Source organism: Pelophylax lessonae (genome assembly GCF_965119305.1).
Source record: "Pelophylax lessonae genome assembly, chromosome: 4".
Classification (NCBI taxonomy): domain Eukaryota; kingdom Metazoa; phylum Chordata; class Amphibia; order Anura; family Ranidae; genus Pelophylax; species Pelophylax lessonae.
This window is the reverse complement of record NC_138771.1, coordinates 509,330,844-509,344,537: the sequence shown is the minus strand read 5'-3', so window position 1 is coordinate 509,344,537 and position 13,694 is coordinate 509,330,844. Positions and strand designations below refer to the sequence as shown.

The 13,694-nt window shown below is 40.6% G+C and overlaps 1 protein-coding gene across 2 annotated transcripts in view; it reads right to left on the bottom strand.

The window, feature by feature from the left end:
* Nucleotides 1-13,694, bottom strand: part of FBXO7 (F-box protein 7) — a 49,468-nt gene that overhangs the window by 12,959 nt on the left and 22,815 nt on the right. For both annotated transcript variants that reach the window (XM_082256536.1, XM_082256537.1), the window contains exons 5-6: nucleotides 10,285-10,429; nucleotides 5,161-5,244 (exon numbers count right to left, since the gene is read on the bottom strand). In XM_082256536.1, the coding sequence (XP_082112662.1) occupies nucleotides 5,161-5,244; nucleotides 10,285-10,429 (229 nt within the window). The remainder of the gene's footprint in view (nucleotides 1-5,160; nucleotides 5,245-10,284; nucleotides 10,430-13,694) is intronic.

Sequence of the window (13,694 nt, the reverse complement as noted above, 5' to 3'; positions counted from 1 at the left end):
ATCAGCCTGTGGCACTGCTGAGGTGTTATGAAGGCCCAGGTTGCTTTTGGCAGTGTGGGCAGGTGCCAAGTCCTGCTGAAAAATAAAATTAGCATCTCCATAAAGCGCAGAGGGAAGCATAAAGTGCTCTAGAATTTCCTGGTACAGGGCTGCGCTGACTTTGGACATGATAAAACATAGGGTGCTCAGCAAGTGGTAAAATGCTAGTTTCCTGGATACCATGCTGATTCTCTGGATTCACTACTTTCTACTTGCTGACCACAGACAAGCATGCTGAGCAGCATGGAAAGAAAGGTTGCTACTGCTAAGGAACCAGATGCCCCCCCTTACCCACCAGTTCTGCCTCAATGCTGGACTAAATCCATAAGTGTATTGAAAAAACCAACACCTGCAAAAAGATGGCAATACTCTTCAAGAAATGTATGGACATAAAACAATCAACACCTTTGTAGCCAGTAGCAGAACCTTAATGTATTCCATACAGTTCTGCCACTGGTGCCAAATTTCTGCAACTGTACAGATTGGTTTTACACCGACAAATTTCTAGAGGCCCTCACCATTGCTGTGTGGATCTTGGCTCGTCCATAGCTGCAGATCAACTGTTGTTACTTCACTTGTTGCATACTTATTCTGGTAAAGAATATTGAAGCCAGAGACTTCTCTGATTGCTTTACTATTTTGTGTGTTGCTTGCTAGGATTCTTTCCTGTAGCTACGGAATCCCAAGGGAGCCTGCAAGCATTCCTATAACTCACAATACATGGTACTTACAATTTGACTTTTCAATCTCCTTTACATTTATAAAAGCTATGTTAAATGAGGACCTACCTAAGCTATCTATTCAACTTGGATCCAATTAGATTGGCCCTTACACTACAAAGTTTTTGTTAGATCTAAAGACAAAATGTACAGCCAAATCTAAAATTTCCCTCTGAGCACTGTACTGCAGGTTATTAAACTGTTATCAAACCCAATTGAGAAAACAAATACGTTTGGGGCCACACTTACTGTTGCTCTTCTATGTCAATAGGTTTTGAGCACTTTTGTTGTGCTAATTATGCATTTTAATAATTATTGCAGTACAACCCCCTTTTTCCAGTGGATGCATTCACTTGCGTGGGGTGATAAGAGTCCCATCATAGGCACATGCGTGTTTTCCCCAAAAACTTAACACTAATGTGAAGACATTCTGTGCGCACACACATAGGCGGGGTAGAAAGGTTTCTCTGCAAGAGGATGTCGGCTTTTTCCACCTCTCTGGCTACTTTAGCTTGACTGACAGATGGCCAGCAGAAAATCTCTAAAATCTCAGGAAGCATGAATAGCACAACGCACATGCAAGTGCTCCTGGGACATGTAGTCCTGCTGTAAGGGCTTTGGAAGAGAATGTGTGCATGTTCCCTGATTGGAAACTCAGTGAGCTGCTGCGACAAGGACGCAGAATGGGGGAGATTTCTGCAAGGTAGATTACAGGTCTGGAAGCAGTGTAGAAGCAAAAAAAAAAAAAAAGGATTATGGAAAATATATTCTTAAGAGTATAGGGCAGTGATGGCGAACCTTGGCACCCCAGACGTTTTGGAACTACATTTCCCATGATGCTCAACTATACTGCAGAGTGCATGAGTATCATGGGAAATGTAGTTCCAAACCATCTGAGGTGCCAAGGTTCACCATCGCTGGTATAGGGAGTGGAGTTATTTGAAACAATCACCATCCCTCATGGTATAACTAAACAGGGTATGTGGACAGTACCGCGTTAAATGTGGAACTGAAGGACTCTATATATAAAGTATACCAAAAAGTTTTAACTGGATATCTCAACTAGATGCGTTTCGCAAGAAAGATCTGCTTCTTCAGGACTGACATAAAGTTGTTGTCAAGCGGCAACACCTAGACCTGGTTACCTGGGAAACAGAACACATTAGTAAAAATTGTACTGAAATCTGCCAACCGGCCCATGTAGCTTTACTGCTACAAGGCGGCGGCTCTGCACAGAATTACGTATATAGACACGATTCTGCATTTCCAGGTAGGGGGCGCACGCCGGCTGTGATTAGACACAGCATAAGACGATCAGAGAGTACCAGCCAATGGATGACCGCTGGCACCCGCTGATCCACAAGGAGGAAGACAGGACAGAGCTCTGCATATGAAAACAATACAAAGCCCTGTCCTGTCAGCGGGGATGTGCCGGTTTTTGTTTCCCTGGCACACTTCTTAGTAAAAGCACCTTACAGTAAACACAAACAGTGGTTAGGCACACATTTAAACCCTTTGATATCCCTAGACATTTAACCCCTTCCCGGACAGCGTCATTAGTACAGTGACAGTGCATATTTGTAGCACTGATCATTGTATTAGTGTCACTGGTTCCCACAAAGTGTCAGTGTCAGACTGCCCGCCATACTATCACATTCTCGCTATAAGTCGCTGATCGCTGCCATTATTAGTATAAAAAAAAAAATGAAACATTTTTAAAAAGTTCCAGTATATGTACCATAGTTTCCAGGCGCTAAAACATTTCAATCCAAACAATCCAATTAACATACGTTATGGGAAAAACATTTTAACAAACCCATCTAGCAGAATTCAGTGCCTTGAAAAAGTATTCACACCCCTTGAAATTTTACACATTTTGTCATGTTACAAACAGGAACGTAAATGTATTTTATTGGGATTTTATGTGATAGACCAAACACAAAGTGGCTCATAATTGAGAAGTTGAAGGAAAATGATAAATGGTTTTCAAAATGTTTTACAAATAATTATCTGAAAAATGTGGTGTGCATTTGTATTTAGCCCCCTTTACTCTGATAACCCTAACTAAAATCTAGTGGAACCAATTGCCTTCAGAAGTCACCTAATTAGTAAATAGAGTCCACCTGTGTGTAATTTATTCTCAGTACAAATACAGCTGTTCTGTGAAGCCCTCAGAGGTTTGTTAGAGAACCTTAGTGAATAAACAGCATCATGAAGGCCAAGGAACACACCAGACAGGTCAGGGTTAAACTTGTGGAGAAGTTTAAAGCTGGGTTAGGTTATAAAAAAAATATCCCAAGCTTTAAACATCTCATGACGCATTGTTCAATCCATCATACAAAAATGGAAAGAGTATGGCACAACTGCAAACCTACCAAAACATGGCCGTCCACCTAAACTGACAGGCCGGGCAAGGAGAGCCTTAATTAGAGAAGCAGCCACAAGGCCCATGGTAACTCTGGAGGAGCTGCAGAGATCCACAGCTCAGGTGAGAGAATCTGTCCACAGGACAACTATTAGTCCATTAGTCCAACTATTAGACTAAGAAGTCCAGTTTGCAGTTTGGGAGAAGCCATGTGGGGGACACAGCAAACATGTGGAAAAGGGTGCTCTGGTCAGATGAGACCAAAACTGGACCTTTTGGCCTAAAACCAATACCCGATATGTGGTGGAAAACTAACACTGCACATCATCCTGAGCACACCATGAAACATGGCGGTGGCAACATGTTGTGGCAATGCTTTTCTTCAGCAGGGACAAGGAAACTGGTCAGAGTTGATGAGACGATGGATGGAGCCAAATACAGGGCAATCATAGAATGAAACCTTTTAGAGTCTGCAAAAGACTTGAGACTAGGGAAGAGGTTCACCTTCCAGCAGGACAACCCTAAACATACATCCAGAGCTACAATGGAATGGTTTTCAAAGCGTATTCATGTGTTAGAATAGACCAGTCAAAGTCTTGACCTAAATCCAACTGAGAATCTGTTGCAGAAGAAGAATGGGCAAACATTTCACTCCCTAGATGTGCAAAGCTAGCAGAGACATACCCATAAAAGACTTGCAGCTGTAATTGCAGTGAAAAGTGGTTTTACAAAGTATTGACTCAGAGGGGCTGAATACAAATGCACACCACACCTATTACATATTTATTTGTAAAATAATTTGAAAACCATTTATCATTTTCCTTCCAATTCACAAGTATGTGCCACTTTGTGTTGGTCTATCACATAAAATCCCAATAAAATAGATTTATAGTTTTGGTTGAAACATGACAAAATGTAAAAAATTTCAAGGGGTATATTTTTTTCAAGGCACTGTACATATTGGCCTAAATTTATGAAGAAATTAGATTTTTTAAAAGAAAGTGAAAAATATTGTTTTATTTTTTCATTTATAGCGCAAAAAATTAATAAACCTAGTGGTGATCAAATATCACCAAAAGAAAGCTCTATTTGTGGAAAAAAAATGATAGAAATGTTGTTTCAGTACAGTATTGCATGACCGTGCAATTGTCAGTTAAAGCAATGCAGTGCTGTATCACTAACAATGGCCTGGTCATGAAGGGTGGTAAATCTTCAGGAGGGCAAGTGGTTAAGATATGAGACATCAGTTTTGTTAACTCGCACAGTGTTGTATACGCTGTTGTGCTTTTAAACCATCTTTAAAGGGATTGTAAAGTCTTGTGTTTTTTTTTTTTTTAAATAGCAAACATGTTATACTTCCCTCCTCTGTGTGATGTTTTTGCAAAGGGCAGCCCCGATCCTCCTCTTCGTGGGTCCCTCTTCGCTGCTCCTAGCCCCTCCTCCAGTCAGGTGCCCCCACAGCAAGCAGCTTGCTATGGGGGCACCCAAGCTGAGCTGCAGCTCCATGTGTCCATTCAGACACAGAGCTGCCATTCAGCCCCACCCCCTCTCTCTCCTGATTGGCTAACTGACTTTGAATGACAGCAGCGGGAGCCAATCAATGGCGCTGCTGCTGTGTCTCAGCCAATCAGGAGGGAGAGTCCTGGATGGCCGAGGGACAAGTAGACATTGCTGGATAGAGATTGGGCTCAGGTAAGTATTTGGGGGTGCTGGGGCAGCTGTGACACACAGAAGGCTTTTTATCTTAATGCATTAAGATAAAAAAAACCTGACTTTACTCCTTTAAAAGTACAATACATTCGTTTTAAGGATGTATGTCCGGTATAATTTTATCTAGTTTGTTAATAAAACTTTTGAATATATTTTTATAGTGATGCTTTTTCCTTTAATAGCACATTTAAACCTCCAATACTCCACATACACTTTTCAATAAATAGTAAAATGTATTTTAGAAGAGATGTACTTAATAGAATAAACAAGGAATAGAATTGTTAGGCTGTATATTCATCCTTTGAAATCCACATAAATGTAACTCACCTGGTCCTGGGAAGTTGATGAAGGAATTGGTGGGCAGCTGAAGGGTCTTCACACATTTCACTCCCTGGTTCATGTTCACAGCAGCTGCAAGCATCAAGCAATACAAATGGTTTACATGAAAACGCACTTTATCAATTCTGCCACAAGCAGTGAGATAGATTACGTGACAGAATTCCTACAAGGTTACACCCAGAGTTAAAAATGAATTCCCCATCTGCTCAGTTGTGCACCCCCAGAACTGTGACAGCGTGGTGATGATCTGGAGTCGGCTGGACAGGTTCCTGATCATGTGATCACTGTGGCATCCAATCACAGTGATCACATAGTCGCCTATGAAGGCAAAATGCAAACTATTGTTTCTTGGCCCTACTATGGGTACAAGCAACAAATAATTCACATATATTGGGTATCCCCATTAGCAACAGAATTATGAGAATTTTGGGTTGTTTGATGTTGCTGGGTCATGGTAAACATAGCAGCACCAAAGTATTCTGCTAAAGTCTAGAAGATATTTTTTTTTTTACTATTTTGGGCCAGTGTTTCTTTGATCAGACAAACTCAAGAGATATCCATTAACGATTATCCCCAAATAAAAACCAAATTTGTAGGAATTCCCAAAGTAGATGAGAAAAATATAGCGCTTGCTGATGTATGCAGGAAACTAAGGGAGTGGGTATACAATATTATCTAAAATTTCTAAAACCATAAAATGGGCTGAGCCCCTATGACATAAATATATATATATTGGATAATAAAATAGTTAATGTGCCAAAATCAAGTCCAACAATTCACTGTGATAATAAAGTGCGGAGTGATATTCAAAATAGTTCATAGGTGACTCATTAGTGAATAATCCAAAAAAGCCAAATAAAGAAGGAAAAAGTGCTGGTGCTTGGTGCTGGTTCCTCCAATGGGACAGGATGTCCGATCATGCAGATATTAGGGATAAGGTGTAAACTCACCAGATAAGGTGGGTCTCTACTACCTTACGGCAAAGAGACCAGTAGAGCTTTGGTGACCCTCCAGGTCTGAATAGTGGCAACTGCTGGGCTCCTCTCCCTCTAAGCCTGGGTGCCCCAAATGGGGTGTGCGGGTTCCGTACGGTTCCTCCGGATATGTTTATAGGGAAAAGAAGGAAGGCCTCTAATGGATGTCTGTAGCGTGGAGAGCGGCTTGCCTTCCAGGCTAGCTTCCGGGTTTGACGGCGTGCGTTCCACCTGACGCCCGTTTCGTCAGAGCGTAGTGACGTCTTCAGACCTGGAGGGTCACCAAAGCTCTACTGGTCTCTTTGCCGTAAGGTAGTAGAGACCCACCTTATCTGTTGAGTTTACACCTTATCCCTAATATCTGCATGATCGGACATCCTGTCCCATTGGAGGAACCAGCACCAAGCACCAGCACTTTTTCCTTCTTTATTTGGCTTTTTTGGATTATTCACTAATGAGTCACCTATGAACTATTTTGAATATCACTCCGCACTTTATTATCACAGTGAATTGTTGGACTTGATTTTGGCACATTAACTATTTTATTATCCAATATATATATATATATTTATGTCATAGGGGGTCAGCCCATTTTATGGTTTTAGAAATTTTAGATACATTGTATACCCACTCCCTTAGTTTCCTGCATACATCAGCAAGCGCTATATTTTTCTCATCTACCTTGTGGGAATTCCTACATATTCACCTTGCACTTTATAGCAGCTGCTCAGCCAATATATATATTCATTTTATCCATCAACCATAGTAACCATCTGGTTAGGCACTCCTAGGCGCGAGAAATATATTCCACTGAATATATACCTTTGCAAAAACCAAATTTGTCTTAAAAACAAGGTATAATTCACTTGGATACAGTAAATAGTTGTATGTCCAGTTTTATTACACAAGTTAAAACTTAACACAAGTTGCAAAAATAGTTTCAGAAGTTAAAGTTTGTTTTGCCTTCCGTATTTGAGTGGGGTACACACTATAAGAAAAATCGGGCAAATGATCGTCCAATTTTCCTCATTGTTTCACAGCAAATCAAAACCGATGAAAAAGAGACTTCGTATGAAATTCTCGTACGAAAAAATGCTTTTTTTTTTGTTTTTTTTTTTGTTTATTGTTTCTGATCATGCGTAGTCTTTCATTTCTGATTTCTCTCATACGAAAACGGTACACATTAAGCACTTAAAGAGGTTGTAAACCCACTTTGTTTACTTTTACCTATAGGTAAGCCTACATTAAGGCTTACCTATAGGTGCTATAAATATCTCTTAAACATGCACCGTTTAGGAGATATTTACATTGCATGCAGCCGATGATGTCATCGGTGCATGCGCGCTGAAGGAACGGCCACCCGTGTCGTTCCTTCAGATCCCAGTGCCGTGAACAGCGGCTCCTGCGTGCATGTGCGGGAGTGATGCATACTAGCTCATTATGCCTTTGTCTTTACAGGTTTTTTTTTTTTCGCATTTTTTTAAGCGGGTTTACTTCCCCTTTAAGGACTAAGCCCATTTCTGGCACATGTTGTTTACAAGTTAAAATCAGTATTTTTTGCTAGAAAATTACTAGGAACCCCCAAACATACATATATATATATATATATATATATATATATATATTTTTTTTTTTTTTAACAAAGACTCTGGAGATAAAAATGGTGGTTGTTGCAATAATTTAGGTCACACTGTATTTGCGCAGCGGTCTTTCAAACGCAATTTTTTGGGAAAAAATACACATCACTGAATATAAAAGAAATAAACAGTAAAGTTAGCCCAGTCTTTTTGTATATTGTGAGTTGTGAAAGATGATGTCACGCAGAGTAAATAGAATACTCTGTGGAATAGCGTCAAACTGCGGTACTTAAAAATCTCCATAGGCGACGCTTTAAAAAAATTTTAAACGGTTACCAGAGGTTTTTTGCTCTCACTCTGACAATCGCAGAGATGCCGGACGTGATTTAAAACACGGTTTACATTTGCGGCCGCAACTTAGTTATGCGTTTTCTTTTTGGTGCGCGAGCACACAGGGATGGGTGCACTTAAAAAAATGTTTTCCTATTTATTTTATTTTTATTTTTTTTTACTGTTCTTTTAAAAAAAAATGTGATCACTTTCATTGCTGTCACAAGGAATGTAAACATCCCTTGTGAGAGTAATAGGCAGTGACAGGTACGCTTTATGGAGGGACCCTAGACCCCTCCATTGCACTTGAAAGTATTCAAAACGGCAAAATCTGCATTTTTGAATACGGTCACTTTTTTTAAAAAATTGGCGCCATTGGCAGCCGAGCAAACCGGAAGTGGGGTCGTGACATCGCTTCCGGGTTACTTCATTGGAGACCCCATCAAAGCCGAATCCGGCTTAGTTCGGGACTCTGACCAGCTGGCGGACAGGAGACCCAGACAGGGCGGCGGAAGGCAGCGGGGGGGGGGGGGGGTGACTAATAGGGGGTCGCTATTTACCATGTTTCCTGAAAGCAGAGACCCTGCAGAATAAAATAGTGGCAGTTGCAACTTTTTACCTTACACATTAATTGTGTTTTTGTTTTTCAAATCTAGATTTTCAGTAAAAAATACACTCAAACTAATTTTAGTGCACATAAACTAAATACTCATTGTTTGATATATTATAAAAGCTGAAGTTGCTTCAAGTAAATAGCTACTACACATCAAGCTTCAAAATTGCACACGCCCGTGAAACGGTGAGAAACTACAGTACTCAAAATTGTCCATAGGCGATGCTTTAAAGGTCTTTACAGCTCAGGATTTAAAGTTAAAGCGGAGTTCAGGCCTCAAAATTGACTTTGGGCTATCCGCTTGCTGACATTAACCTGAAAAAGAAATGGATAGTCCCGATCTTTTTTTTGTTTACTTACCTTGTTATAGAAGAAAATATACTTACATTCCTTCCACTTCCTCCCTCTGCGGCCGCGGCACGCGCCGTCACTTCCTCTTTGCATTGATTCCTGGGAGCTGAACGTCATCGCTCCCAGGAATCAATGCGCCTGCACCGGCCCCGCTCGTCACTTCCGGTGCGGCGCCTCATTCCCTGCTAAACAGCTTCTGGGCATGCCCAGAAGCTGTGCAGGGATGACGCGCCTGCCCCGAAGTGATGGCGGGGCTGGTGCAGTGCATTGTGGGACCGAAGAAGACAGGGAAGAGGACACCGAAGAGGACACTCCGGCTTCAGCTGCCCACACACGAGATGGCAGCGCTGGACAAGACATTTTCAAGGTAAGTATTTCTTCTAAAAGGTAAGTGCAACCCGGGACAGATCAGAGGCTAGCCATTGTGGAATGTACTAGCCCTGACTGTCCCAGGGGTATTTTTTTCTAAAAAAAACTTTTCCAAGGACGGAACTCCGCTTTAACAGTGAATGAAAGTCCTAGTCATTTTAAACATTTTTAGAATGTTTTTAACTACATGTGGAAGTGATCTAGTGGCTTCTTCTAAAAAGCTCACAATCAGTAAAAAAAGTCAACAATCTCTGCTGCTATAGTTGCCATGAGTTTGTTTACATGCCGGTAATGCTGCCATAATGTTTAGGTTTACAGCAAGGATGAGGCCTCATATACACATAGCCAATGTTTACCAACGGCCGCGGGAAAACGCAAAGCACTTCTGGCGGTCAAAATTTCCCCATCCTGAACACCATTCTTGCGCGTTCAGGAGAGGGGGGTTGAACTTCTCTTACCCACAGCAGCTCCTAAACGATCCTAAAAGCCTATGTGTACATGGACACATAGGCTTTTATGGAGTTGAGTTTAGGAGCTTTGGCAAAAAAAAAAAACTCCAAAAGCTCCTAAACTCAATGCCCCATTCCTCAGTGGCAGCCAGGAGTCAGGCCCTTTGTTTGACCAGGTTTGACAGTGTTTGGATGTGGTGATTGAGCACTCAAAGCCCTAGCACAGCACCCTGTAAGGAGATCTCGTTACCCCATATTGAGAAACACTGTGTATTTTTATAGATTTTATTATAACGGGAGGAATTGATTTACAAGGGAAACTTCCAATTTTAAATGAGTCAAGGGGTGAGAGAGCAAGCGACTGTCATTTTGCCACTGAATAGGAAAGGTGACAGAGCCTCTTTAACATGAGCATACACCAAGCAAGATAGTTAAGCAATATACGTCACCATTGATAACAAGAAGCTTGCTCATAGGCATGCAGGCCAGAAGAGCAGAACTGTCTCCGCACAGGGGGTGAGTGTAACGAAGCTTGTAGATGCCGTCACTGTGCCGCCAGCCCTCGGGCATAGATTCACCGCTTCCTTCAACACCCTGGAGAAGAAACATTGTCTGGATTAAAGAAAGTTTACCCTGCATGTATAGCCAAAATGTTTTTTTTTCAGTTTTGAAACCATTGGGCAGCAACACAACTTTACAAGGGTTCTAACATATCCCTATGTAAAGTGTAACAGTCGACTTTTTTCATTTTAAGTTCCCCCACTACTATGTTAAAAAAAAAAAAAAAAAACCTCAAAGTTCTACTTACCCTTCCCATATTCCAGCGTTGCCCTCCGTCTTCCTCCTCAGTCTGGTACCGGCAATTGCTTTGGGCTGGGCAATACTCTGTCATTCTATTTCTTGTGAGCCCAGCCTGGTGTTTACACTCTCCCCCAGGGGTGAATCATCACATAGGCTGGGCTCACAATACTCCAGGACTAAGCAGCATTCACATGTCTTTACGGAAATAAGTCCACCCCCACTGCCACCAGAGGAAGAAGAGGAAGAGGATGGCATGACATCAGACTAGCCAAAAGATGTCAAGAAAAAGTATGTATAGGGATTAAAATAAAAATACCTAGGGTGAGGTGTTCCGAGTTCAATTCTTGGGAGTTTCGCTTTAATCCATAAAGAAAAAAATGGCTATAGATACATTATAAAAGTCTAAGTTGTGTTGCTATGGCTATTTTGGTGTTTTTTATAGTATAGAAATGTTAAAGGAGGGTGTACTGAGCTGTAGGTGTGCTGCACTGTGTATACTGACATGTATGGGCGGTGTACTGAGCTGTAGGTGTGCTGCACTGTGTATACTGACATGTATGGGCGGTGTACTGAGCTGTAGGTGTGCTGCACTGTGTATACTGACATGTATGGGCGGTGTACTGAGCTGTAGGTGTGCTGCACTGTGTATACTGACATGTATGGGCGGTGTACTGAGCTGTAGGTGTGCTGCACTGTGTATACTGACATGTATGGGCGGTGTACTGAGCTGTAGGTGTGCTGCACTGTGTATACTGACATGTATAGGTGGTGTACTGAGCTGTATGTGTCCTGTACTGTATTTTCTGATATGTAAACAAATAATTAATTCTGTATGCAGGCCTATTTATCGATTATGAAAATAGTTGACAACTATTTTCATAATCAATTAGTTGTCGATTAATCGATTAGTTGTTTCAGCCCTCATTTTTAGATACTGGTCTAAATAGTTTGATCCATTTTTAGATCCTAGATCTATTTTTAGATTCTGGTCCAAACTGTTTGATCTATTTTTAGATCCTTGTCTAAACTGTTCAATCTATTTTTAGATCCTAGATCTTTTTTTAGATACTGGTCTAAATTGTTCGATCTTTTTTTAGATCCTATATCTATTTTTAGATCCTGGTCCAAACTGATTGATCTATTTTTAGATCCAAGATCTATTTTTAGATCCTGGTCCAAACTGTTCAATCTATTTTTAGATCCTAAATCTATTTGTAGATCCTTGTCTAAACTGTTCGATCAATTTTAAGATCCTAGATCTATTTTTAGATCCTGGTCCAAACTGTTGGATTTATTTTTAGATCCTGGTCCAAATTGTTCAATCTATTTTTAAATCCTAGATATATTTTTAGTAGGTCTGCAACTAACCATTATTTTCATAATAGATTCGTTGTCTGATTATTGTTTCGATTCATCGGATAAAATAAAAAACTCAAAAAGCGTGGCATATAAATTTAGTTATTAAGTAAAAGTTTAAAAAAAAGACAATTTATTCATGAATATCTCTGTGCAGTGGTAAACACAAACAAGCTATATAATAATAAAATATATACCTGAGCTAAATTCCCTACAGCTAGTATGTGTATTTAAACTATCAGGTGCTAAAGGGGTGTGACCAAATATTAACACTACAAATTCTGGATGGACTATATGTGAACTAAATATCTCTGTTTTTCATTGCATATTTTGCTGGAAAGGGTGTAGCAGTGTGCAGAGGGTTCATCCAGAATTTGTAGCTATATGGTGAGGTAACAAAATATCTAATCTACTCTAATAAAATACAGAAGACCTCACAAAAGTAAGTACACCCCTCACATTTTTGTAAATATTTTATTATATCTTTTCATGTGACAACACTGAAGAAATGTCACTTTGCTACAATGTAAAGTAGTGAGTGTATAGCTTGTATAACAGTGTAAATTTGCTGCCCCCTCAAAATAACTCAACACACAGCCATTAATGTCTAAACTGCTGGCAACAAAAGTGAGTACACCCCTAAGTGAAAAAGTCCAAATTGGGCCCATTAGTGTTACAAGGTTGGGAGCAAGTGTGTTAATTTTGGAGTTATCGCTCTCGCTCTCACATACTGGTCACTGGAAGCTCAACATGGCACCTCATGGCAAAGGACTCATTGAGGATCTGAAAAGAGAAATATTTTTTTTCTTCCCTATACCATAAGAGCAATCATAGCAGCTAAACAGCTGCTTGATTTTTCTTACAGGCGGCAGGAGGGGACATCCCCCCTCCCACCGCCATCCGGTGTTTCTACCGGCTCGCCCATAGGATCGGCGAGCCGGAGAAGGAATCGGCCACCAGGCGGAAGTGTACCATAGAGACTGCGAGGACCTGATGATCCCCGGCAGTTTCTAGGACTCTCGGAGGCCCGGGCCCGACGTGATGACGTCACACCCGGCCTGGCAGTTTCAATACTGCCGAGATCTCGGAATTCAGTTGAAATCTTTTTTTTTTTCCAGGCTTTCTAGCCTGTAGGTGAGATCTGAGGTCTTATTGACCCCAGATCTTCCCATAAAGAGGACCTGTCATTCACTGATACTATTACTAGGGATGTTTACATTCCTTGTAATAGGAATAAAAGTGATCAAAAAAATAAAAATTAAAAGGGAAAGTGTAAAAATAAAAAAATAAACAATAAAAAAAATAAAAAATAAATTAAAGTGCCCCCGTCAGATCACACACAGAAGCGAACGCATGCGTACGTCGCGGCCACATATGTAAACGATATTCAATCCATACATGTGAGGTATAGCCGCGAATGTTAGAGCAAGAGCAACAATTCTAGCCCAAGACCTCCACTGTAACTCTAAACTGGTAACCTGTAAAAGATTTTAAAAAGAGTCGCCTATAGAAATTTTAAAGTATGACATGTTAGGTATCCATTTACTCGGAGTAACATCATCTTTCACATTATACAAAAAAAATAATTTTTTTAATTCACAAAACAGTTTTTTTTCCAAAAAAAAAAAAAACGCGTTTGAAAAATGTCTGCGCAAATACCGTGTGACATAAAAAGTTACAATGACCCCCATTTTATTCCTTA